Source organism: Passer domesticus, chromosome 1, assembly GCF_036417665.1.
Source record: "Passer domesticus isolate bPasDom1 chromosome 1, bPasDom1.hap1, whole genome shotgun sequence".
NCBI classification, from domain to species: domain Eukaryota; kingdom Metazoa; phylum Chordata; class Aves; order Passeriformes; family Passeridae; genus Passer; species Passer domesticus.
Genome location: NC_087474.1, coordinates 6,995,042 through 7,022,193, shown reverse-complemented (window position 1 = coordinate 7,022,193; position 27,152 = coordinate 6,995,042). Strand labels below are relative to the sequence as shown.

The following is a 27,152-nucleotide window of genomic DNA, read 5'->3' as shown; positions in this document are numbered from 1 at the left end:
ATGAGTCCTACTTGCTGTATTTTCTTCTGTATTTCATCCAAATCACTTAGTCCTTAGAATTCAGCCTCTTAGTTTAAAGTATATTCTAACACTTCCAGAGCTGCCCTGTGCAAAAACAACACTCAGAAGAGCTTTCTTTCCCTGCCTGAGGGAAAATTATTTTAATATGTTTTTTGAGGAATACATGTTTTAGAAAAACCTTGACATTTCCCCAATTCTTACCCCATCATAATTATTTTGAGAAGTGGCTCTTCAGATGCAATGATGAAAATATACAAGAGGTGTAAACCTTTGTCAGTCAGGATTTAAATGTGTTTGGCAACTTCAGGAAAAGTTCTGGCCACCCTACAGGAGGACAGCCAAGAGAGAAGATCATACTGATCCATCCAGTGTGAGTGTCTTCTTGCAGGAATGTTTTTCTCAAATAAAAGTTGCTAAAAATTGTTGACTTCTCCCTGTTCTGTTTTGGGTTTAGGTTATCCAACTTCTGAAAGCTGGGAAAGCAAAGGAAGTTTCTTACAATGCACTGGCCTCACATATTATTTCAGAAGATGGGGACAATCCAGAAGTTGGAGAATCAAGAGAAGTTTTTGATCTCCCTGTGGTAAAGGTGAGTGAGTCTGGTATTGTCAGCCATGGTATTGTCAAAGTATTTAGAGTTATGAAGCATAGATGCTTCACTCTTAAAACAAAATACTCATCTTTGGATGCTGATTGAATAAAACATGTCTTTAAAAATCTTACATTCTTGTTACACAAACTTTTATCCTGACTTGCAGACGTCTGTTACAGTTCTGTTCTCTCCTTCTGCTTGTTACTTTGGATCTGTCAGTGGTGTGGGTAATTTTTAGTGTTCTGCTTTGGTTTTTTTTTCCAGATTTTTCTTTTAGTCATCTGTGAGATGATGTCCTGTTTGTTCTGCTTTAGAAGTATTTCTGAAGGCAAGGTTCTTAAAAGCTTCTGGCAGTGGAAAACTTCAATTTAGAATAAGTAGTAGACTGCTGAAGGTTTTTTTAAAACTCATAAAATTTGCAAAGTGCGAAATGATTTTGTTCATTCTGCATGTTCATTCTACTATGCTAATTATGGACTATAGGAACTTGTAGAAAATTTGGGGTTTTTTTCCTCCTTATTTTAGTTTTTAAGGGTTTTTTTTTAAGTCTCTCTTTTTCTTTCTTACACTGGAATTACCAGTATTTCATTACTACTTTCCAATAGCAGGGTATTTTTCAGTGAAAAATAATGGGCTTCATCTTTGAATATGTGAACTTGTCACTCTGGAAGTCATGAGAGAGATTGGAAGAAATAACACTAAAATTTCACTGCTGATACCTTTGACTATGTGCTTTTGGATTATTTTTTCCATATGGGTGCAGGTGGCAGTAGAGAATTTTGGTAAGTTTTGTCATGAGAGCTCACCTGACAGTGCAGAACTGTGAATTAACTCCAAAAAATGAAAGGTGCTTGGCTAGAGACCCTTATGGTTACACTGGGTTAATTTGTAGTTCCTTTTGCTGAAGTGGTTTTTGGTGTAATTTTAACTTCATAAACAAGGAAATGTTGCATTTTCATGAGAAGGAAGGACATCAACCTCATAGAGAGCACTTCCTGCTTTCTAATGCCACTTAAATAATTTAATTTGCTTCATAACTGCCAACTCATTTGCTGGAGGAAAGCAAATCTTTCACTAGTGTCACTTGGCTTGGCCTGAAAACATCACAGCATGATCTGTAATCAAGAAGATCAGACTAAGTATTAAAGGGACTGGAAGTCAGAGGCAAAAGTAGCTGGTTATAGGGAAAAAGGAAGATTAAAAACTTTAGAGAGGAAAAGATCCTTTTTTTTTCCTTTCCTGAGGATTGAGGAGTTAGAAGTTAAGTGTTTTTAGCTATTTTTTGTATTATGCCTTATAAGGGAGGGAGAACAACCAGACCTGGGACACCATAAACATGGTTGCCACAATATATTCTTTTGTTTGTCTTTTGAGGAAAAGTAATTCCCTACTGAATGTGATGTCACTCTTTGCCCATTCTTCCTTACCTGCTGCACTGGGACCAGTGGCCTACATCTCCTCCACTCACTGCCACCTCCCTGTGTCCCTTTGAGCCCTTCTGTCCCAGAATCCTGTCAGAGAGGGGCCATCACTGCTCAGCAGCCAGCTGAGCATTGTTCTGTCTTCAGAAAACTCATTCTGTGCAAGGCCATGGTTCTTCACTCCTTGGTGATGAGTGCAGGATAGGATTATGTGAATTATTTTTTCTTACAAGTAAGAACTGCAAAAAGGGGGAGGGTGAATAAATGCTGTAAATGGCATGAGAGAAGGGGGTTGCTGCACAACTTTTGAGCTGTCTTTATGTGAAGTCTTGCAAATGAATGAAAAGTCATTTTTTGCAGACAAAGTGCAGTGTCTGTGAAACACAGACTTCCAAAATATATATATTTTAATATACTGGGAAAAGTATATTAAAGTATACTAAAAGTATATTGAAACTAGCTATAGCATGAACTTGGAAGGTAATTCATATTTGGTGCCTGTAGAGCAAGGATTTTAATGTCTGGTGGTTTTTGTTTATTTCCAGCCTTCCTGGGTGATCCTGTCTGTTCGCTGTGGAGCTCTTCTGCCGTATCCTTTTAAGTTCAAAATTCTATAAAAACATGTTGAAATGGATACCATTGAAGGATTCAAGACTATTTCAAATAGGTACTGCTTAAACTTCTAAAATGGTCTCTTGAGTTTTGCCTGCCAAGGCTGCAGTGTGCTTGGAGCTTCTTTGTCTTCAGTTTTCCTGTCCCTCTGCCTATTTTGTGCTTCATAGGCACTTACAGGACAGCTGTTACCAAATGGAAAATGAGCTGGTAGGTGCAAGGATCCAGGTGTTCATACTAGGAATTTAGGCCCTAATGTGCTTGAGAGATTCAGAATTCCTGTTTTATACCCAGTAGTTTAAGGTGTGAGCCTTTGCAACTCGCTGTGTTTCTGTGATGTGGTCTAGGCTGGTGATCTTGGTCATTTGTGTCTGTGTTTATTGTGCTTTCATCATCAGGATGGGTGTTTAGTTGCTTGTTACACATCTTTAAACCTTCTCCCTGTTCATGAGGAATGTTCACAAAAAAAAAAGCTTGGAATTAGCTACATTTTCAGGCTTAACATTTCATTATTGATGTTCTTTCACATGAAGAAGTTGCACTATTAAAAAATTGTCTTCCATCTGCAACCAGGGTACTCTAAGTACCCTTTTTTAAAAGGATACTCTAAGAGCTGACGTTATTGGGTACCCAGAAGAGAAATAAACACATGAAACAACAGAATGATGCAGTCCATAACTAAATTGTAGCTATAAATGTGGGAATGTAGCCCTCAATGGCTGTTGCTCAGGAAGTCTTTATTGTGGGAACATTGGAATGGCCAAATGAAAAGACCAGGTCTCAGTAGTGACTTGTTCTCCAGTTGTATGGAAGAAGGAAATTTTGTACACCTGTGAGCAATAAATGTGTCCTTGGACCTTTGACTTTTTAGCACTTCATGTTCTTAGAGCATGGTGAGTTTGGGTTTTACTCTGAGCCTTACTGTGCTCACTATAATGGGTTGTTAAGTCTTTACTTTGTTTAATCCTGTTTCAGTCTCTTTATGACTTCTAGTGCAGTGACATCTGGCCATTCATTAGGGATTTAGGTACTGCCATAATGAAAAAAAATAGGAATAGCTTAGTTTTTCCAGCTGATTGCTTTTGGACCCAGTTTAAGCAGAAGTTTGAGATTCTGCATTTTTGTCTTTAGTTTATGTTTTAATTTGGTAATGCTCAAAGTGGTCATTGAATTTCTGAAGAACCAAGTCCTGAAAACATCTTGTGTCAGTTAGACATATGGATCTAATAAGAGCCTTAAGGATTTTATGTTGCCTTACCAATTCCTGTGCTTATTTGATGGGCATTTGCCTGTCAGTTGCTAAAGGTAAAGTTTCATATAGAAAGATTTAATACCATGTAAAAGGACAGTAACTTTGTCTGTTTCTTAGTGGAAGCTGTTTTCACCAGAGGGAACTTAAGATGGCAGAGTGTTCTCCTGTGCTCTGCTCACTGACGTGTGCAAAGTCTGACTAACCTGCAGTGGAAGGGAAGTAGCAGAAAAATGAAGCTGGAAGCAGACTCTGTGAAGCAGGAGTTTCATGTGTGAAAACTGACTATAATGCTGTAAAGAGGGCTGGCAATTTCTTTTGCAGCAAAAGCAAGAGTGAGGAGGGTGTGTTTTTCAATGGTCTTGTATAGATAAAAGAGAGTCAGAGCACTTCTGAGCTTTTGTTGATGGCAGGAAGAAAAGTGAGTTTTGCTGTATTCCCTCTGTTTTATTTTATTGTTATGCTGCTTGTAACTTTTAAAAAAGAGTCTCTTTCATTCCTGTTCTTTAGAAAGTGCAAGCTCCAAGCAAACTGATGGACCTCTTAAAAGTTAAATACTGACAGTCTCTGCTTTATGTGCTGGCAGTAGGTTCTCAGGCAGGGAGTAGACACATGAACACTTCTGAAAGATCCAGTACTGAATTTCTGCCTTGGATTAAATGGAGAACAATTTAGGATGTTCATCAGGCTTGAAATTCCTGAGGTATTCTGGATTATGGCAGAAATTTATTCTTAAGTTTTAAAGTGCTCTCAGCTTTGTCATCAGCTTGCTGTGTGCTGTCTTTTCTGGGCCTCAAAACATGAGTGTTGCTGGTGCATCTGTCAGCATCACAGGGAAAATAATTGTGTTTCATTTAAAAAAATGCCAGTGTCTGCATGTGACACAATGTACACCTGCTTCTCTAGTTGTTTTTTTTTTCTGATAAATATGCATGGATCTTAAACACAAGATCATATGAAAGTGTGGAAAAGTGGGGCAAGTTGCAGAAGTCTGGTGGTCCCATCTGTCTTTCCCAGGTCAGTTCTGGTTTAGAGTGTTACCAAAAATTGATCATAATATTGCAGGTGTTCTGATTCAGTTTGTACATCAGTTTTTTTCTTGATGCATAAACTTAAATTGCAAACAGACAATGTGCTTTGAAAGATGGAAAGTTTTGAATGGTCAGATACTTGGTGTTATCTGAGAAGTACTGTATAGACAGTTTAATTTCCTTCTAATGTCCATCAGGAAACTCATCTAATTATTTTGCATCCTTGACACCTGCTTTCCAGTGTAAATGGCTTTTCTCCAGAATCATGTCAAATCTTTTTTGGAGTCACTGCTTGTCTCTCTCAGGTAAGAGGTGAACCATATTTCAGTCTACTCCAATGTGCATTATATGTGGGATGTTTGCTTTTTTTGAGGAGAGATACCAGTTTTTCTGTTGTACTATGACATTTTTTTCCTCTTTCTTTTCTGTGTCTCTGTGCAGATTAAAAATTGCTCTTTAGTGCTTTTTCTTGTGTGTCTTTGTTGCCCTTTTTTTTTCCTTCTATTACTTTCTTGCTAATTTGGTATTTAAAAGTGGTAGGTAATACATTAGCCAGCCTGTAAATGGTGTGCTGTGGATTACTAAAATTCTTCCAGCTGAAGACAGCTGGGTGCACAGAGCTAAAAGGCTTTTCTACCTTCCTTTCAGGTTTCATCTGAAGACCGAAGTACGCTGTGGGCTTTGATTACTTTTTATGGAGGGAATTGCCAGCTGAGCCTCAATAAGAAATGTACTCACTTGATTGTGCCTGAGCCAAAGGGGGTAAGAGTTTATTACATGTACAATTCTTCTTGTTGTAGCTCTCATTTGCTTTCAAGTAGTCAAAAATTTCCATCTGCCTGAAGTTAGAATTCTTAATACTGTTGATTAACAACTAAATTCAGCAAAATTAGGCATTGCAGCTATTCAGTTTGCACTCATTTTCTGCCTGGCTTTAAGCCTGATTAATTTAAAATATGTCCAATTTCACACTGGTATTTGAATTGCAGTTTGAATGAAGAGTTTTATTCTTTATCTTGTTTGTATTAGCCTAATTTTGATATGTCACAGTCATTAGTGATTGTGATTATATTATAAATCCACAGATACAGAATCAGTGAAGAAAAACAAAGGACAAAATTGAAATATTGAAGAATAATCATGGGCTGGTACTGGGGGAAGAGAAAGTGTGGCTGTGGGAAATTAATGCTTTTCCTTCTTTAAAATATAGGAACCTTTGTAGGGCTGCGTTCTTTTTGCTTAATATGTGTGTGTTGGCTTTTGTTTTTTTTTTATTTTTTATTAAGTGCTTGATATTTCTTCTGTGTACTGTTTAAAAGCATGTATTGATCACCATTCTAGTTGTCCCTTTCATCACAATAAAATACAATGCTTGGGCAAAACTTCAGTACCTAAAATTTTTTGTAAGAACCAATGAAATACAATAGGAATCATACCTCAGTAGCTTACTTAAGAGCTTAAATAAGAAGCTTTTTGAACACAGGATGTTGTCTTTAGCTTGCCAGTCAAGAAACTTAAAGAGTTTTAGCATTCTCTGTCTGTAGGATACAAATATTTTAATGCACACAGTCATTGAATGGGAACAATTTTATGGGATTATTACTTTTACTTCCAGTCCTGCTGCTCTGATACTCTACAAGGGAAACTACAGCAGTTTGTAACAAGAACAATTCTGTCACTAGGAAAACTTACATGATTGCTCTGACTAGATACAGGATGATAAAACAAGATTGTTAATAATTCTCACCAGAATGAAAGAATAAAATCTTGATTTCAACTCCCATCTCTTTATTGTGTATGAATGACAGTTTCATTGTAGGAAATAACTTCAGAGAATCACTAAATTAATTTCCTCTGAATGTGCTTGTTGTTAATTTATGTTGTTTGGCATAAAACAAAATACCAGCTCAATCATTTCTAAATTTTAGATCCTGAAATAAGTTTCAAATTTTCAAAAGAAAGTTTTTTTCTGTGCTGTTTTGATGTATGTGAGGGGTTTCCATTAAAGAGGATATTGCAATAAATAGGACACAAATTCTGTGTCTATTCTATTTATTAGGAAAGCAAACAGTGAAGCTTTAAGATTTCAGCTGTATCCCTGCTGAAGTGCTTTTTTTTCAGTGATCAACTCTTAAGTATTTGTCTCTACTTCATTATCAAATTCTGACTTTTTTCCCAAATGCTTTTTCATAGTGGGGCTGGGTTTTTTACTCGTTTTTTATACTGGATAAAACATAAACTTTATTTGGACTTACCTTAATGTCCTCCTAAAATTGACCATGATGTATTGACCATGATGTTCCTCACTGCTGGGTTGGAATATTTTGGTGATTGGGTTAGAGAAGAATTTTGCAAGTGAAGACATTCATCACCTGCAGTTGTGCCTTCTGAGTTCTTTATAGTGTAAATGTGGAGAATTAGGATTTTTTTTTTTATCTCTTGGAATTTGTGGTTCTGCACAGTATAAGTCCTGTTGGATCTGGGCTAGATCATTCTTTGGTGTGGACAGCATCCTTGTAACCTCCCTCTCCATGCTCTAGACCTGACCTCAAAGAACTTACTTGTAATTGGTTTTGTCTTTAAATATTTTTTTTCCCCCCTAGGAAAAATATGAATGTGCTTATAAACGGGACAGCATTAAAATTGTGACCCCAGAGTGGGTACTGGATTCTATAGCTGATAAGAGTAAAAAAGAAGAGACTCCTTATCATCCTCGTTTAATTATATACGAGGAGGAAGAGGAGGAGGAGGAGGAAGAGGAGGAAGAAGCAGAAAATGAAGAACAAGATTCACAAAATGAGGCTAGTACTGATGAAAAATTATCAAGCCCAGCATCTTCTCGAGAAGGATCACCTTTGGGTGATCAAGCTTTTTCACCAAAATCTACTTCTGCTGATAAGGCAAAAGGGGAACTGATGTTTGATGATTCTTCCGATTCCTCTCCAGAAAAGCAAGAAAGGAATTTGAACTGGACACCAGCTGAAATCCCACAGGCATCTGCAGCAAAGCGTAGGTTGCCTCAAGGGAAGGACTCCGGGTTGATAAATTTGTGTGCCAATGTCCCACCAGTGCCAGGTAACATTTTGCCTCCTGATATGAGAGGCAACCTCATGGCTTCAGTGCAAGGTGCCCAAAGTTCTGACCGCCAGGAAATGATGGCCACGTGGAGTCCAGCCGTGCGGACGTTAAGGAATATTACTAATAGTGCTGATATTCAGCAGATTAATAGACCATCAAATGTAGCACATGTAAGTGTTGGATTTTTAATTTATAAGCTATTGGACTTTTTCTTAGGAGTTATAGTGTCCAAGAACTTCAATTTCCTTTTGCTGTTCTTAAAATACCCAAAGTTAATACTTCCCCTTATTACTTAAAATTGTAGCCAAACTGGTAATTTCCCCATAATAAGTAACTTATTTTCTAGCAGGTTCACAGAATGCATTTGGAAAAAACATATGGAAGAGTAAAGCTATGTATAACTACAGTATGGTTTAGTCCTTTAGGTGAGGACTTCTTGGTAAGAGAAGAGAAAAACATTAATTTAGAATTATTTTGCTAGTTCAGGAAACCTGGTTTCCGATCCTTCTAGATTCTCAGTCAGTGCAAGGAATTATTTATGCCATAAAACACATGAAATTGTGGAATTGATTTTTCCCATAGTAGGTTCAGTTCTATACTGCATTGTTCTGCTGGGCATCATTAGGTTGTTATATAGTGTGCATATTATGATGGAGAAGTCCTAACTTACACTTTCTTATGCCACTTGTGTAGTTATGAAATAATTGCAGCTCTTGTGTTGAATGTATTTCTACAAGACAATAAAAAGCAAGTGAGCATGCTGCACCTGCAGCATTGAAATTCTTAGATGTTTGTGGGAAGGGAGCATGAGTAAAGTAGGTACTGGTAAATGTTAAACATTTCTTTCACTTAAATAATTGCATTGGTGCCTTTCTTCATGTTCATCTGATGGTAAAACTTTGAAAGGTGCCAGAGTAGTGTGGAGGCTTCCAGCCAGTACTTAAACACACAGTGTGGAGTCACTCAGAAATGCTGATTCTGTGCTGATTATATGACGTCTGAATACAAAATGGAAATACAGGCTTTATTTTAAATCTGATTAGATCCCTCTTCTCAGTGCCTTGAATTGTTTAAGGGCTGAGACTTCTGGGCAAGGCCTGAACAAAACTGCCAGCCATTTGCTCAGTTGGCCAGGGTGGGTGAGTTGGCCACCACATCCTCCAGCCCAGTCACTGTGCTGTCAAATGCACATCAGTGCTGTCCCTGTGCAAGTATTTCTCTGTCAGCAGGGCACTGGTGGTTGTGTGCTTTGGCTTGTCTCTGTTCACCCAAGGTCTGCTGGAGTGATGTGTGAGGGCTGTCCCAAGCCCCCTCTCAGGCTGCTGGGCCAGCTCCAGCCTGTGCAGAAAGGCTCTGTGTTCTAGAATTGTGAATCTGCTTCTTGGAGGGAGGAATGCCCATTCTGCCTTTTCCCCCTCTAACTTTTCTTTTACTTTCTGCCCTGAATGATGAGTGCAAGTCTTAGTGAACATTCTTGGAAAGTTAGTGTTTAGTTTGAACCTCAGATTTCTGCCAAGTAGCCAAATCTGTCATAAACCAGCTGTTTACAGATGCATAGTTACTTTCTGAATATAGCCACAGAATGCTTTTGAAGGTTTTATCCCTTTATTTTGAAATACATGTCTTGAAGCTTCTGTAATTTGGGCTTTTGCTACTTATTGTGCAGAGAAGCTCCTCACACCAAGCCACAGAAACATTTTTTGTGTGTGTTATTTTTACTTACTGAATGTTTCTGCTGTGGTGCTGCCCAGACATGAGCGATGGGTGATGCATTGATAATCATGGCCGCACACCATGCAATACCAACCACATCAGAATTATTTAGATGACACCTGAGATGTTTTGATGTGCATTGTGAAAACACTTGAGCCACCTCTGATGGAGAGCTGATGGATGGTTGAGAGGACACAGTAATTGGCTTTGTGCTCTAGTGATGGGCTTTGATTCCTCTCTCACACACGGCACTGAAGGTGACACTGTGTGTTGAAGTAGTGAGGGTGAAGGAAACAAGCTTTGCAGGATTCATCAAAGCTGATTTCATGTTTAAAAGACTTCATGAATGGCAAGTCTAGAATTTCCTATTGCTCCTTCTCATTTGTAATAGGTAGTTTATATTAAAATATTTTAATAAAGATGTAGAACTCATCGTAATCTATTAGAACTTTGGCTAATTTTCCCTTTTCCGATGCATAAAAATTTGCTTCCTGTCCTGTGTCTGCTTAGTGTGAAATGATTGTTCTCTTAACAATGGGTTATACATTTAAAAATAAAATTAAAATCTAGATTGCTTCAGCACTCTCTAAACCTAAAATATAGTATTCTTAAGTAGGGAAGTTAGATTGTTTTGGGTTTTTTTCCCAAGAAACCCTTAGTGCTCAGCAGATCAATGTTTCTTTGTTTTTTGGTATTGAAATGAAAAAACAAGTTATATATTCCTGAATTGGTTCAAAACAGCACTAATTAATGAAGGTTTCAGCACTAATTAGTGAAGGTATCATTAGCAATTTTTAAGTGAAAATAGGACTATGGAACTGAGCTCTGAATTTAATGGGTCAGCAGGACTTTAAAATTAATATTGCAGTTGATCAATGTAATTTTTAATATAGTGTTAATAGTCATAATGCTGTTGGAAAAATTATTAATAATACAGGGATGGCTTGAATCTTAAATTTAACTAAAATATGCATTGCTGTTTATTAGGAGTCACTTCTCTTTGTGTAAGTCCTGTCTTTTCATTTTGCTATTAGGCAGTTAAAGATTTTTGTTTAGCTCACAAGGTATTTAGGAGTAGGGCTCTTTTCTTTTAGGTATTGTATTTTCCCAGTAGTTCTTTAAATATTTTTTAAACCGAATGACAACCAAAAGGTCACAAAAATAATCTTTGTTTTCTAGATATTACAATCACTTTCAGCACCTACAAAAAGTTTAGAGCAACAAGTAAATCATAGCCAACAGGGACATCCAAATGTGGTGCTGTTTAGTCAAGTGAAACTAACACCAGAGACACATTTATTGCAGCAGTCACATCAAGCACAGCAGCAACAGCACCATCCTCTTTTACACCTTCAACCTCAGCAACTTATGCAGCTCCAGCAGCAGCAGCAGCCCCAGATCTCCCAGCAGTCTTTCCAACAGCAGCAGCCTCACCAGTTTCCCCAGCAGCAGCAGCAGCAAGTCCATCAGCAGCACCAGTTCTCCCAGCAGCAGCAGCTCCAGTTCCAGCAGCAGCCGCTCCACGCGCAGCAGCAGCTGCACCGCCCTCCGCAGCCGCTCCAGTTCCAGCAGCAGCATGTGCTGCAACAGCAGCTGCAACAGCTGCAGCAGCAACAGCAACAGCTGCAACAGCTGCAGCAGCAGAACCTGCAACAGCAACAGCTGCAACAGCAACAGCTGCAACATCAGCAGCAGCAACTGCAGCAGCAGCACTTACAGCGACTACACCAGCAGCATCAGCAGCAGCAAATGCAGAATCAGGCAGCGCAGCACTTAACTCAGACACCTCAAGCACTACAGCTTCCAGTTGCAGCCCAGCAGCCACAACACCACCAGCAGCAGCAGCAGCAACTGCAGCAGCAGCCGCTTTTTGGGCACGATCCAGCGGTGGAGAGTTAGTAATTATTGTCTTCTGATCCTGGAAAAAAATAGCTAATGACGTGAAGTGGGGTAGAATATCAAAAAGTAATGTTGTGTTTACAGGATGGGATTGTAAGAAATGCCACTCGTGGCTCGGAACTAAATAAGTTGCAGCCTTAACTATTCCCCAGATTTTTAGGCAGATACTTAAATAATAGCTAATGATGATCCAGCAATCTGAAGAGCATGAGAATGCTGAGAACATTCTCTTTCCAAATATACGCTTGATACCACAGGCACACAACCTATACTTTTAGAACAGTGTTAGTAAATGCATAGCACAATTGTTCAAAAACTTTCTTTTGGAAGAGTGGGAGGGGGAAACTTTCAAACAGCTACAATTTTGGAAATACCAGTAAATTATTAAAGATTCAGTATTTGAAAGTTGTCACACCTTGGTTTGAATTATAGTAGAACTGAAAGCTTTTTGATTGTTTTGGCTGTTCGTAGCTGGTCTTTGTAAAAGAGGAAGTGGTCTTATGTTTTCTTTTTGGTGACCCTTCCTTTTGCCCCTATAGCCCCTCTTCATCCAGGAAAAAAAAAACTACCCTTAAAAAAATCAGACTCTGGGTTAAGCTGTGCCTTAAAGGCTTTCAGCTTTGAGATTTTGGATCCTCCTTTTTCCAAGGAAGTACACCTAGGAGGTTTATAATCAGTAATAGGAGAAGTTCAGTGTAGCAAATGTGTTCTGAGATGAACTCTTCAGTCTTTTAAGTAATCGTTTGTTTTTTATGTGCCAAACTGTTTCAGTTCCAGAAGAGTATTTCCTACTGGGCTGTGTCTTTGCAATTGCTGATTACCCAGAGCAGATGTCTGACAAGCAGCTGCTAGCGACCTGGAAACGGGTAAGATTGTGCAGTATTTCTAAAAAAACTATAACATCATGTCATAGTCCCTAAATTCTAAAAGAAAACATTGGAAATACTTCAGCACTGTTCACTCTTCTTTAGGCATCCTTTTGTGTAATTCTTCTGTTACAAACTAAAAAAATATTATTCAACTGCTGCTGACCAGAAAAAGTAATAGAAATCCTTTAGGTGTGCAGCCTGGTTGAATTAAGTCTTCAATCAGAACATGATCTAAATAAGTTGCAGCCTTAACTATTTCCCAGTTATTTATGCTTTTAATCAGGCAGCTGTAGTACAGCAAATGTAATATAGCATCGCTGTCTAGCATTAACTTGATTGTATAAAAACATTCTTTTTTGCATATAATTTTGGCATTTAGTAGCCTGTGAGGTATCCACCTGAGTGAATAAGATGGAAGAATAGAGTGTTTCTATTTTTTTGCCAACTTCTATTTTTCAGAAAAATCTGATTGTATCCTTTCCTAAATAAGAGGACTTTGATGTTCTTCAGAAACTTCTGATGGATTTTATAGTTGAATTTTCCCTACAATTTTGCATAATCAAGTAAGCTGTTGACATTTTTAACAGCACTTGTGTTTATTGCTGAGATAGAATTGAATAGTTCATGAAAAATTGTTTAATAGTTATACTGAAAAATAAAAAAACATGAGAAGGGTTATTTTTGTTTATATATCTTTATTTCGGGGTTTTTTTCCATTTCTTCTAAAAGGTAGACTTTTTGTTCAGTGAAAAGCTGCATATTTAATTTTGTTTTTTGTTTTCAAAATTGTTCTAAAGCTAGATAACAGACCTAGTTTTGGGGGGTAACTCTTCAGTGAAGTGGTGCTAATGGTGGCAGTGTCCTAAAGGGTGGACTTTCATTTCAGACTTTTTGTTTCTTAATGTAATGTGAAAATAGTTATATCCTAGAAGTTCTGCACTTACTCTCTTACCAGATCATCCAAGCACATGGTGGCACAGTGGACCCAACCCTCACGAGCAGATGCACTCACCTTCTCTGTGAAAGCCAAGTCAGTAACATGTATGCTCAGGTGAGCCAGCTGGGAGCCTGCACTGGTGCATGCTTTCATTTTATCACTGCAAAGGCAGGGCTTTGCACTCTGTGCTGCATGCTTAGACAGCAAATATAAAGTTTCCCATAATGTAGGGGGGTTTTTTATGATTTGTGGGGTCTTGTGGTACAAACTTTCATAGTGCACGTAGTAGACTTGTTCCAGAGAGCACTAAGGAACATGCTGTGAGAATGAGTAGTCTAAAATGTAGAGAAAAACAATTAAAATCTAAGCTTTGATTTGTAGAAAAAGTATTTAAAAAAACCCCCCATGTATTTTGTGTTTTAAAAGCTGTTTGTGCCTGTGTTCCTAGGCTTTAAGAGAAAGGAAGAGATGTATTACAGCACACTGGCTGAATGCAATCTTGAAAAAGAAGAAGATGGTCCCACCTCATCGAGCCCTTCATTTTCCAGTGGCATTTCCACCAGGAGGAAAGCCATGTTCTCAACATGTAAGAAGGAAAAGCTTACTTTGAAAGAATGCTTGCTTCATTGCTCATTCCATGAGCAGTATTAAAACAGAGCTAGAAAGTGCTTTACACATTTCTTTTGCCTTGGAAGAAAAGCTTCTGTTAATGCTAAGGTGCTGTGTTGATGTGGTGCTGCTGCCAGGTGTTTCTCAGTGCTTTGCAGGTCTCCTGAGTTCAGAGTGGTGAGTAGCACCTGCCTTTGTGAGTTACCCTCTGACACTGAGGGGCAAAGATGGCCTGACTTGCACATAGCAAGGTAGCAGCAATCCAGGCTGCACAGTTTATAGCAGCAGAGCAGCAGCACATCAAACAGCATGTGCTTCCTTACCATAACCCAGGATTTTGAGAGGATTTTTGAGGGTTTTTCTTAGTCACTGCTTAGCAATTACCTAAAAAGGAAGCCTGTGCTGCTAATGAGAGGATAGGAGGTCACAGTTCCATTGCCTGTGCAATAAGGAGCTGTGAAAGTGGAATTTTGTGGAATTGAAAACCTTCAGTTCATTGAGAGGCATCTTGGAATGTGCTATGCTGTATAAACCAAGATGCCAAAGTATGTCTTGGCATTGGATTTCTTTGTGCTGGATGCAGACATATGGGATGATGGCCTTGCTAATAGCCTGTCCTGACTGACATAAAAAGAAATACAGATTTGGGAAAATCAGAGTATAACAACATGTGTGTCTGCTCAGTGGTTAGTTGTAAATGTAATATGCAATGTAATAAACACAGTTTTAAACAGAAGTACTGTTGCCTTTCCCTAAGGAAAAGGTGAGAATGGCAAAACCAAAAACCTTTCAGGATTAAAGATAATAAAGGAAGATGTGGAATTACAGTTCACCAGCTATGATCAGCTGGCACAGTTTATTTGGCTTCATTGCAGAGTTGAGCACAGTTTTCAGATTTTTAGACTAGAGCACTGTGTTGTAAGCATTTTTTTGTGTGTGCCTCTATGTAAATAGCAGCAGAAGGAAGATGGCAGACATGTAAGGAGCAAATTAGTTCTGAGCTCGTCCATGATAATCCTGTGGTCTCTGTAAATAAGAAAAAGCTGACCAGAAGAATGAAAATTATTCTTCCTGAGTCAGAGCTGCTGCTAGAAGCCTGAAATCTTTATGTATAAACAAATCACTTTAAAATTGTACTGTTTGTATCCTACAAGCCACGCTTTAATTGAGTGCTTTATACACCATGCTGTGCATTTAATTGTAATGTAAAAAGTTAGTCATGGAAAAATATTTTGCATATTTTGTAAGTGCCATAAATGTTCAGTTACTTAAAACTGTCTTTCTGTCTGCAGATAATCTCTGTGACAGGATTTGTTGACAGTGACAGAGATGACCTCAAGCTCATGGCCTACCTAGCAGGTGCCAAGTACACGGGCTACCTGTGTCGCAGCAATACAGTTCTCATCTGTAAAGAGTAAGTGCTGCTCTCCACAGACCTTGCTTTCCCAGCAGCCTCTCTGAGTGTGAGGTGCTACATGGTAATTGTAATCAGTTCTGCAGTTTGATAATGATAAACTTAGTGCTGTTGTTTCTTGAACTAAATTACAGCACATATTAAGTGATAAATTTGGCCTCTGAACACAGGCAAAACAGAAGTAATTTCTAACTTTCCTATTTTATAGTATTCTTAAGTGCTGCTGACTCTTAGATCATCCATAAATAAAATATCTTTTTAAAATGATTGCTTTAAAATGTTGGAGGAGGGAAAATTTAAATCCAGGTCTAAAGATTCCTTTTGCAGCTTGTTCTGACATGTAGAACAAAAGCATTTTTTGGAGTATCTCCTCTGTCACAGTTAAAACAAACAACAGACCAATAAAAACCACTGATATTTTAGGTTTCTTATTAGAAATTGCTGTTTTACGTATTTCTTTGCAATTTAAATTCTTTTTCTCCTCCTGTGCCCACCAAGGGCCAGCGGGCTGAAGTACGAGAAGGCCAAGGAGTGGCGGATCCCGTGCGTGAACGCGCAGTGGCTCTGTGACATCCTGCTGGGGAACTTCGAGGCGCTGCGGCAGATCCAGCACAGCCGCTACACCCTGTTCAACCTCCAGGACCCCCTCGCTCCCAGCCAGCACCTGGTGCTCAACCTGCTGGGTAAGAGTCACAAAACCCTCTGCTCTGCAGCAGTTTTATGTGCCTGTTTCATCAGCAGGAGCGTGTTTCCTCTGGTGTAAACAATTTGGCAATGGTGTCATTTTTGTCCTGTTCTCCATTCCCTAGATGCGTGGAGAGTCCCATTAAAGGTGTCACCAGAGCTTCTAATGGTATGTTGAATTATTGTGTGTATACAGCTGTTTTGATAAGATCACTCCTTGCCTGTGCTGAAGCTCCTGGTTGTACTTTTTTTTTTTTTTTTAATTTAGAGGAATCTGAGAAATAATCTTTTTGCAGAATTAAGGAATTTTAGTGGGATATACAAAATTAAGTTACTGTTGACACACCTTGGGCTAGATGTTTCCCTCTTCAATTTCTACATCAGACCTTTAGAAAGGGCTTCTAAATCAGTACCTAACACTGTAAATAAGACTACATAAGGGTTTTTAAGACAGAACACCTAAAATCAGTAAGAATTTTGTTAGAATATTGACTGAATTTTAAGTAAAATACATACTATAAGTTAAAGGTGGAACTACTTTATCATCTCTCTGATATACACTAGGAACTAAAACCATGGGCATATGTACCATGTATTTTAAAATCTAAAAATATACCATACATGCTAAAAAGTGTGGTTGATAACCCTGAAATATCAGTGGGAATGAACAATGAAAAAATGTATCCTTGAAAAACATACAATAGAAGTAAATTTTTGTCATGAAGAGCATTCTGTGAACTGTGCAAAATATGTTTCCTGTGTATTCAGCTGCAGTTTCCCTGTCAGCTCTTACACCTATCTCATGTTTTTGTATTGTAAATTTTCTTCCCATTTCAGATTTATACTTCATAATTTTTCACAGTATGTCCTGATGTAGGTGAATTTGTACTACAGGTGACTATCAGATAATATTTATATTGCACAAAAACTTTTTGCCTCACCTCTTGTGTTTGGATCACTTGTATCTCAGTCACTTTTAAACTCTCCAGAAAAGGGCTGCTTAGTAACTCTCAAAATGTAATTTATAGCAATTTTTTAAATGGGGATTTTGGGCACTATGGCCTGAATACCTTTCAGCTCTAGAAATAGGCTGCTGTTTTCCTGATCATAAGTTTGAAACATTCTTCTTCTAGACCCTTGTGGGTTTGTTTCATTGGCCTGTAGGAAACTCGCATTTAGAAAACTAAATGCTTTAAAAAATTTGTGGTCTTCATATTTTCCTGAAGATGAAAAATATTCTGCTGTTAGAAATTAAACAGTCCTTGAGAAGATTCAGTATGCAGTATTAGTGTTTAAAATAGCTTTTAAGTAACTCAGTTTGGGTTTTGTCTCCACCACCCTTTTCATCCACGTAGCAGTTGAGCTCATCTTAAAACTGGATACATTCTTTGTGTGGATCAGTCACACCAGGTTTTTGTCCATGTTTTGTCTTGTGTAGCAAATGGAGACCTCAGGGGTCTGATGGGTAATTTAGTACCTTCCCTTCTGTATTTGTGTGGGGACCCTTCTTGCCTGTGTGAGGTGGGAGTTTTGTGATTTAGGTTGAAGGGGGCTCCTGGAGACAATCTAACCCAGCTGCCCTGTGGGTGCCCACACAGGAATATGGTTTGGTAATAGAAAATGCTGGGCATATGGAAGTGTCAGGGAGGACAAGGTACTTCACTGCCTTCACAGCAGGCATTTCTGTTTGTCTGGAGGTTTGGGGTCCTCTTCTGAGGACAGCTGTCTTGTCAGATGCTGTTGATGCCATCTACCTCTTGCATTTTCATGGTTGAAATGTCTATCAAAATGTGAATGTGTGCACTTTCCAGCTGCTCGTACTATGGGCTGTCTAGCATAAAAATGCCTGGCCTGAGAGCATTGAACAAACCCCTGTGGCTTGTTCCTCCCAAAGGAACATTCTCACAGCAAGGCTGGTACAATGCTGCCTGTCTTTCTAGTCATGTGCCTCTCGTGTTCTTCATTAAATTTCAGGTACTGAAGGTTAAAAGGAAATAGATGTCACACACTCCTCAACCTGGGAGCTGTGGTTTCAAGTTACTCAGATCAAGGAGAGCCTAAAAGCTACATTTGATCACCCCTGGGCACATGGTCTAGAGGATGATCTGCTACTGGGGAGGTGGCACTTTCTATCCAGCTTCTGTTTATAACAGTATTTTCTGGGATATTGCCATTCCATTAAATTTAGCACCAGGAAGAATACTGTAGTCTTCATGTACTTAACAAATGGACAGGCTTTTCAGTCTCCTTCTCATTTAATTCACTGGCTTTTCCATTGATAATTAGCAGTGTTACTTAAAGGAAAAAAGTCCCACAATATTCTATTTGGTGTGCACTTCCAGGGTTACCTGAGTTTGTGGAGAAGCTTTGGCTGATGCTCAGCTTTGCTGTTGGGCTCATTGGGTCAGCAGGGTGTAATTTTCAGTTGTGATTAATTCAGTACAGAAGTAGGTTTCTTTGTTTAATTCAGATCTAAGCCTGTAACTGGTCTGATTTCAGGGTGTGAGGTTGCCTTTGAAACCAAAGCAAAATGAATCCAGTCTTCAGCCGTCTTCCAAAAGAGCGAGGTAAGAACAGCGAGGAGTCAATTCCTGTAGTCCTTAACTGACTGTTCCTCAGAGGTGTCAGCTGCCCATCAGCCTGCAGCATCCTGTGCCCTGCTCAGTGAAATACTGGCAGTGGGTTTTGGATGTTGCCAGTTCCTCAGCTGGCAGGAATAAAACAATAACTACGGGAATGAGGTGGTAAGAGAGCTGGGAGAGTGCAGAAAGAGGAGAATATGTCATGTTCTCTGCATGGTGATTTTTTTTTTCAGGAAAAGTTATGCCTAATTGTCATTCATCTGGGTCATTCCATTGGTAAAACTTGCATAAGTATGCATGTCTAATTTCAAAATTACACTTCTACAGCCTTGGGCCCAACCATCACATTCTGCTTTATTTCCCATGTTCTGTAGGATTGAAGACCTGCCGCCACCTACTAAAAAACTCACCCCTGAGCTGACACCAATGGTGCTCTTCACAGGATTTGAACCTATGCAAGTGCAACAGTACATTAAGGTGACTTTCAGGCTTATCTCTTGTGAACTACATTGAAACATCTGACAGCTTTTTAATGGATGTTGAATTTTTGCTAAGACTTGATAAGCGTATACCTAGTGGATAAAAACCAGTACTTACCAGCCCTGAGGTTAGGGTAGGTTTATGTGAAATGAGTTTTATTTGGTAGCTGTTCTCCTTTAGTTAACTACTTACACTGCTGTGCTACTTGCTTTTTCTTTCTGTAGGACTGCTTTAACATTTGTTTTTAAATCAGCAAATTTCATGAAGAGATTTAGGTGAGAAAAACAGTGATGGTTGTACTGGATAAGACCCAGGATTCTTCTAGTGGAGTTGCTGTCTGTAGTGCCAAATGCTTCAAAGACAGCTGATGACAAAGCTTATGGCAGGTGTGAGATAAGTTCCTGTGGAGGTTTTGTTCTGTTGCCTAATAAAGCTGTGCTAAAACTTAAATGTAAGTTATTTATAATATTCAGATAATGAAAAGTAACTGAGGCCTAGTTTGAGTTACTACATTTCTTAGAAATACACATTTTGATGTCCTCAAAAATATAAAATATTTTCTTTATTACACCTATACTTGTTTTTAAAGTGGTTCAGCTTCAGAGGTCTTTTTTCTTTGCAGTGTGTGCATTTGAAGCTTGATATTGAATATTTTGGGACATATAATGTTTTTCAGTGTATCCCATAAAGTTCCAGAATCAACTTCTTGTTTCTGTCCTGTTGGTTCCAGGTCAATTGTATAGAGAGTCTGTTTTTGTAACAGCTATGGCTCACAAATTTAAAAAAAAAAAATCAACTTCAGCCTCAAAGCTTGTGAATTTGAATGTAAACCTGGCAGCACTGATGCTATCAAAACTCTGCAGAGTTTGGATACCTAACTGGGGCTGGATACTCCTCATCTTCCTGAGATGGAGGAGTGATCTTTGTCCCTGTGTGGGCAAAGGGTCCCTTCCACATCAGAGTGGAAGTCCTGCAAAGTCGGCACTCACGGGTAGAATTCCTTGAGGTGAACATGGAAAAGCAGCCTTTGCCTTTCAGAGGGGTACCATGTCCTGTTCCCTGGGTGTTTATTACCAGGAAGGAACTAAATACTGGAGATGTTCAGTGTCATTGAATAATATTTTCATGGGTCATCTTTATACAAACCATCAGAGCATGGTAGAGAAGAGCCAAAAGCGCTGTCCCTGTGTCCTGTGTGCTCATCATTGTCAGAGCAGTGGAGTGCTCAGGGCTGCCAGAGACCTCTTAGGCCTTCTGACCTCACTAACCCTTTGGAATTCTTGCTTTGGGACTCCCAAGCATTCATGCAGTAAAAACTGTTAAATGTTTGTGCTTATAGATATTGCTGTGGGTTTTATTTATTTGTGCAAAATGTTTGTCTTAATCAGAAATCCAGGGTGTATGGTTACTAAAGCTGTCCAAATGTTTTTTCATCCTTGAAATTTTTATGAGAGGAGCACTCTTTATCTCTAGCACCTGTGGTAATCTGATGTGCCTCACCAGCTTGTTCATTGTGTTACTCATTCCTTCAGATAATGACTGGCTTAACTGATACGATGGCAGCTGTGAGGAGCTGGTGTGAGTTTGGTGGCTTAACCAAGGAAAAGGGAATAGTTGCTCAGTTTCATCAAAAATGCATGTGGAATATGTGTTTTTCATGAAATGCTTTTCTCTTTAAAGAAAACCTAACAAAATTAAGTTTGCTGTAGCTACAGTGTGTACTGCACCTCCCCTAAAAAAGAGCAAAATTATTACATATTCTTATTATTGCTTACTTAAAATTTAATAGCCTATTTCAGTGGAAAAAAATTTTAATTTGTATCTTACAGTTAGTTCCTTGCTTTAAAAAAGCACAACCCACAACCAAAAAACTGTGGAATTGGGAAATTGTTTTCAATCTTGCCAAGTGATATTTATGTCTGGAAATATCTGGATTTTCAGTGGCTGTAAATTCTGTCAAAGTTAATCAGCTTTGAGTAAAGGAATCACTGTAACACAGAAATCTACATTGACTATTTCATTAGGAGCTTAGTTTTATTTGCTGTATAATATGATAATTAATTTCTTTTTTCCCTCCATTTTTTTAACAACTATTCCATTCTGGTTTGTGTTTTGTACAACTTTCAGAAACTGTATATCCTTGGAGGTGAAGTAGCAGACTCTGCCCAGAAGTGCACCCATCTAATTGCCAGTAAAGTGACCCGAACTGTCAAGTTCCTGACAGCAATTTCTGTAGTCAAGCACATAGTAACTCCAGAGTGGCTAGAAGAGTGTTTCAAATGCCAGAAATTTGTTGGTAAGTTAAATTAGTGCCAATTCCTATAGTAAAATAAAAGTTCATTGACATATTTAAATACACTTCATCATTTTGTCTTCTGACTTCAGTGTTTCTTACAGTTTTCTAAGGAGTTCAGCTTTTGAAAGCAGAAATTTTAATTCTACAAGTCTGATTGTCATCATTCACACCTCTTGAAGAATAATTTGCAAAGTTTTTAAATAATGATATTAGCAGGTAGTTTGTATTCCACTTGATTTAGAAAGTTGTGTTAGTATGGTTAAGCAAAGTTGTAACAAGAATTATGTGTTTGATTTTTTTTATCAAGTTCTCTTTCAGCAGAATATTTTGTTTCATTTAATTTTCATTTAATATAGTTTTTCCCCCTTAAATGTAAGAAAAACACACTTAAAAAGTTAGTGTTATGGTGATTAAATGATTGGATATTGTTAAGTATTCTATTTCTTTCTTCGGTAGCTGTTTTTTAGATTTTTACCTGTGGCTGCATTATTTTTTAATTCACCCTTTCTGAAAGGGTGATTATTTGGTTTATGATTGTTTTGTGAATATATAATATTAAGAAGAAAATGTGTAACATTGCTGGCTAACCATTGTAAAGACTTGGATCTCTGGATCATTAATTAATAAACCAGCAAAGATTTTTAGAAATCTCGAGAAGACAATTTGCTTATTACAGCGTCAGTGAACTGAGAAACTGATTAATTTGAAAACCCTTGCAAGATGAGCAAACCAGGGAGTTTAGGATGACTGTTGTGGTCTAGTACTTGAAGTAATTTACTTATTTACTGAAATTAGGTTGATTTGTAGCTAATGGGTTGGTTTCAGTTTTGTAGCTGTTATTATGATGGAAAATACAGCAGTTGTTTACAAAAATTATCTTCACTGTTTCTTTTGTCTCTTGGAAGAATATTAACACTGTCTCTTGCAAGTTGTCAGAATTCTCCTTGGAAAGACCAATTTGTTCTCTGTATAATTTTTTGTTTTGGTTTTTAGACTTAGGGGTTTTAGATTAAATTTGATTTAGAAAAGTGTTTGACATAGCTTTTGTGGAAAGATAAAGACTAAAATTCCATCCCTAATAAAAAAAAAAAGAAAAATTGGTTGAATAACAGGACAAATAAAATAGATGAAAAGTTCTTTCTGTTAAGACTGTGAGGGCTTGAAGAGAGTTTCTGGGCTCCCATAGGTGGTCACAGTAATTTGAATTTAAACTTAATCCTCAGCTTGATCATTGTCCTTTGCATAGAATCAAAAAATAAAAATTTGTAAGTACCTCCAATAAGTTAAAAAAAGGGACTTGATAGGACAGTGATTGTTGTTAGGTATAGTGTAAACCACAGTTTAGTTCTCCAAGTATTTGGTAGTGATCTTTGTAAGAAGCCTAATGAAGAGGGATGTTTTAATCACGTTCAATTCTAGCAGGTGTCTGCCATTCAGAGCCACTGCCACCAAGGTGTTCTGCTCAGATTCCATCCTGGGCCATGGGGATGTCTGTGTTTTGTGTGCCACATCATCAGTCTTTCTTTTTCAGATGAGCAGAACTTTGTGCTCAGAGATGCTGAAGCTGAGGTGCTTTTCTGCTTTAGTTTAGAGGAGTCTCTAAAGAGAGCACAAGTAGCTCCACTGTTCAAGGTATGCAGTTTACCACAGCATTTAAATACTTGGGAGTTTTTCAAACTAACTTTTTCAGCACTGGGACCACAGGTTTTGTAGCTGAAAGCAGTAGAGCAGGCTGGCATATAACACGATACATTGGTTGTAAATTTTGGTTTTGACTTTGTGCCTGTTTACTGCCTAAGCATCATTGGGGTGGATGTAAACCCCCTGAATGACTGGATCCTGTAGATGTTAACCACTCTCAGTATATTTGTTCCCTTCCAAAATTTAGAACATTGCTCCGTTACTTGGAAAAAGCTATTTATGGAAGGGACTTTCTTTTCTTTGTTTTCTCTTTTCTTTTTTACACCAGCCTCATAGCCAGAGCACTTGCCCATAAAAATGGGAGTGTGAGAGTGAGTTTGCCCTTCAGCCTCAGGGAGTTTTAGTGTGAGTCTCCTTGGAGACTGCATTTCCACCAGGCTGTTTGCTAGGATGGTGTGAGGTTGTTTCATGCCTCTGGTTAAAATTACATTACAGTGCAGAGAGGTATCTGGAGATCTGAGTTGCTAAAGGTTCTTCAGCCTAACTGAATTACAGACTGTTTATGGAGGCAAACCACCTAAAACAGGTATTTTTTCTACCTGTGATCAATTAGGATCTCTGTCTTCTATGATGTCTAAATACTACATTTTTCTCAGATTTGTAGATTAAATAGCAAAGTGTTTTCTGTTTTTTTATTTCTAGCTGATAAACAGAGATAATCTACTTAGTGATCTGATCTCCCATCTCAGTCAAATAGTAGAATAATTTTTGTCAGGAAGTAATAAATTGGGTGTTAATTAAAAGGTAAAAGTTCTTTTGTAACATTTGAGATGTCCCTGTGCTCAAAGAAGCAAGGAGCATTGTTCTTATGTGTCTTACCAAGCTGCAGTTGTTACTTTACAGTTGTGGAAATAGGCACACCTGGACTGTTCAAATTCATCAGAATTGTGCATTTGCCCCTCCAGGGGAAACATCAGCAGTAATTAAGGACAGCTCATCAACTGATGAATCTGTGTCCATAAGCCCAACCCCAAAGGCTTACAAACCTGCCCTGTTCTATAAAAGAAGTGTCACATGACATTAAAACTTCATGTTTTAGAGAAATCAATTAGCATAATAATGATTTTTCTTGTTCTTCCTTTTCTCTTTTTAGGGAAAATACTTTTACATTACACCTGGAATTTGTCCCAGTCTTTCCACCATGAAAGCCATTGTGGAGTGTGCAGGAGGAAAAGTATTGTCCAAACAACCTTCTTTCCGAAAACTCATGGAGCATAAGCAGAACAAAGTGTGTTGAGTGTTGCTTTATAAAATTTATTTATAATGTCTTACCATGTTCTTCTGAGCTAACCATGACTTTCTTTCCTTTAGAGTTTGCCAGAGATAATCTTGATTTCCTGTGAAAATGACCTTCATTTATGTCGAGAATATTTTGCACGAGGCATAGGTAGGTATAAGCTTTTGTTGTGATTGAACAGTATAACTGTTAGTTTGATTTTTTTTTTCTATTTCCCAGTTATCATTGTTATACAAATACAGAGATCTTTTGAAGCTTTCAGGTACTAATAGAGGAATACATGGGCTATCCTGGAAACTATGGAGAAATCCAAGCCAGCTGTTTGCTGGATATATCTAATAGTTTTTTAATAGACAGTTCACCATAAATTTTTTAATTTAGCAACAACTGAAACATCAGTGTGTTACCAACATTATTCTCATCCTAAATTCAAAGCACAGCCCTTTGCCAGCTAAGAAGAAAATTAACTGAAACCAGGGCACCAGCTCAGTATTCATCAAGTGAGTTAGGGGTTTTCACTTTAGTTATTTTCCCTTCAGTGTAGAGCCCCAAGAAATGCTGTATTTAGTAACAGTGTCAGGTGTGAGACACGTGCAGAATGAGGCAGAATTTCTGTGTAGGGTGTGAACTGTATGAATTCTGATTTTCCAGATGTCCACAATGCTGAGTTTGTCCTGACTGGAGTGCTTACTCAAACACTGGATTATGAATCATATCCTTTTTGTGTAAAGACATTCTGCTGCTTGGGGGAGTATGGTTTACTAAAAGTTTTTCTTAATTAATTAAGGAGCTAATGAATTGTATTTTTTTAGGATATATAATGTTTATTTGGTGGGAAGGTAGTTTAACACACAAGAAAGTAGCTTAAATTCAACATGGAATTACTTTTTGATGGGAAATGCTTCAAAGGAGGAGGAAGGCAGGGTGGTCACAGTAAGTATTAGTAGTCAGTAGTGGTCAGTAGTAAATATTAGTAAATAGAAGAATAAATTAGTAAGTAGTAGACTATTAGGTAATGGGAAAAGAGCTTGCCACTAAGGGAAATATTTGGCACAAATGACTTTCAGATGAGGAAAACAGCTTTTTCTGAAGATTATAGACCCTGTTTGATAATGTAGGGACCAGTAAGGCCTCTGTGTCTTTATGCATGTTTTTTATAGACTTTATAATTTCTTACAGTTGTTCTTCCTTAACAAGCTCACATATAAATTTACTTGATGGATAGTAAAATGCCTTACTGCTCCAGAATCCTTGGAGCATTATATCTAGCTGTTCAGCCATTGTACAAAGCAACTAGAACTTCCTGTGGATGCTGTTTTCCAGCTGTTTTCCTAGGGATGATGAGCAGTTTAAAGCAGGAAAGCAAAAATAAACTGCATCTTTTTTAGGATGTGTAATTTTATTATGCTGAAACATAATTTACTATGTTTTGTATTATACTACCATTTTAAAAGAGCCCACTTTAGGTATCATGATGAGCCCATTTTTAAGCATTTTAAAAATAAATTATGGTACTTCAGCCAAAAGTGTAATTTGGATGTAAAAATAAAAGGGCTTGCTATCTATTAAATTATGGATGTCGAAGATGAAAATGTTTTGTACTTTATTTTTATTTCTTATACTCTATTTTCTTTTATATTGATATTTTGCCCACATTTGAAATAAATGTACTTTTAAATGTTTTACTCTATATTTTAGTGGTTGTTCATTTTTTTGAATACTGTGCAACAATGGCACTCTGGTAAGAGTAAATTACTCAAATCTTTTTCCAAGCAATGTGAAATTATTTTAAGCTTATTTTACCAGGTATGTTTTAATATATGAATCCCAATGCTTTAAAGGGAAATAATTGTAAATGTATATATTTGTTTTTACTGAAGCAGAGAAGCAGCTTGAAGGAGAAACTATAACCCTGCATATTCCACTGTTGTGATAACCTTTTGTTTGTATAGTGAGTTTTACTAAATAAATATTAAAAAAACAGTCTCTCGAATCTATATTCAGTGGTATTTCCTAAAACACACAAAGTTCTAATAATCTGATATGACCATTTTTATCAGTTTAGATTCCAGTAGATGAAAAAGTGATCCTAAAATCATTTCTTTTCTTTCTGATCATCAAGACAATTCAGCTCTGATGCTGTATAGACAAGTGAGTATCTGTACTCCCCCATCAGGGAAATTCCTGATTTCAAATCTCTTTTGTGCTGTGCCTTAAATCCAGCTGCTGCTTGGATTTACTGATTCTGTTGCCTTTCTGCCAGTGCCTTCGTTGAACAAAGTGCTTTAAGTGAATGACAAATTGCTGCTGTAAGAACACAGTGGTAGTAAATATGGAGATGAGTGAGGTCCCACAGAGTCACTGTGTGCCTGCTGCCTTTTATTGCTGCCTCTGGTTCCTCAGCTGTATCCATGTCCTGACCTGCTCCCGTGCTTGGCTTTTCTTTTGGGAGCACTAGGGGCTACATGAGGATCACAGAATGGTGATCCTCTTCTATCAGTGTGACTTCTGTAAGGTGGCAAAGTGGGATAAATGAGAATGTTGCACTTTGGTCACAATGGTTTTAGGTGAATTAAAGTTTAAATAGGTGTGGTAAGGATGGGAGGAAATGGTTCTTTTTCACAACTGCTGTTTACTTATGTCAGGATTCTGTGTTTATTCTTAGTGTGATGTTCAGCTCTCTGAAGTTCAGCTTCCTTTTCATTATGACAGATGAAAGAAAAGTCT

The 27,152-nt window shown here is 37.9% G+C and overlaps 1 protein-coding gene across 3 annotated transcripts in view; it reads left to right on the top strand.

Moving 5' to 3' along the window:
* The window catches only part of PAXIP1 (PAX interacting protein 1), a 31,035-nt gene extending 4,624 nt beyond the window's left edge, over positions 1–26,411 (top strand). For 2 of the 3 annotated variants that reach the window (XM_064433486.1, XM_064433568.1), the window contains exons 2-21: positions 476–610; positions 2,580–2,623; positions 5,168–5,231; positions 5,575–5,688; positions 7,530–8,174; positions 10,897–11,611; positions 12,388–12,482; positions 13,441–13,536; positions 13,871–14,008; positions 15,324–15,445; positions 15,944–16,128; positions 16,255–16,298; positions 18,629–18,696; positions 19,086–19,188; positions 21,319–21,487; positions 23,019–23,119; positions 24,282–24,416; positions 24,500–24,575; positions 25,077–25,141; positions 25,632–26,411. In XM_064433486.1, the coding sequence (XP_064289556.1) occupies positions 476–610; positions 2,580–2,623; positions 5,168–5,231; positions 5,575–5,688; positions 7,530–8,174; positions 10,897–11,611; positions 12,388–12,482; positions 13,441–13,536; positions 13,871–14,008; positions 15,324–15,445; positions 15,944–16,128; positions 16,255–16,298; positions 18,629–18,696; positions 19,086–19,188; positions 21,319–21,487; positions 23,019–23,119; positions 24,282–24,416; positions 24,500–24,575; positions 25,077–25,141; positions 25,632–25,643 (3,126 nt within the window). In that variant the 3' untranslated portion in view covers positions 25,644–26,411. The remainder of the gene's footprint in view (positions 1–475; positions 611–2,579; positions 2,624–5,167; positions 5,232–5,574; positions 5,689–7,529; positions 8,175–10,896; positions 11,612–12,387; positions 12,483–13,440; positions 13,537–13,870; positions 14,009–15,323; positions 15,446–15,943; positions 16,129–16,254; positions 16,299–18,628; positions 18,697–19,085; positions 19,189–21,318; positions 21,488–23,018; positions 23,120–24,281; positions 24,417–24,499; positions 24,576–25,076; positions 25,142–25,631) is intronic. The other variant, XM_064433644.1, reaches the window with a different exon arrangement.
* Positions 26,412–27,152: the final 741 nt, after the last annotated feature.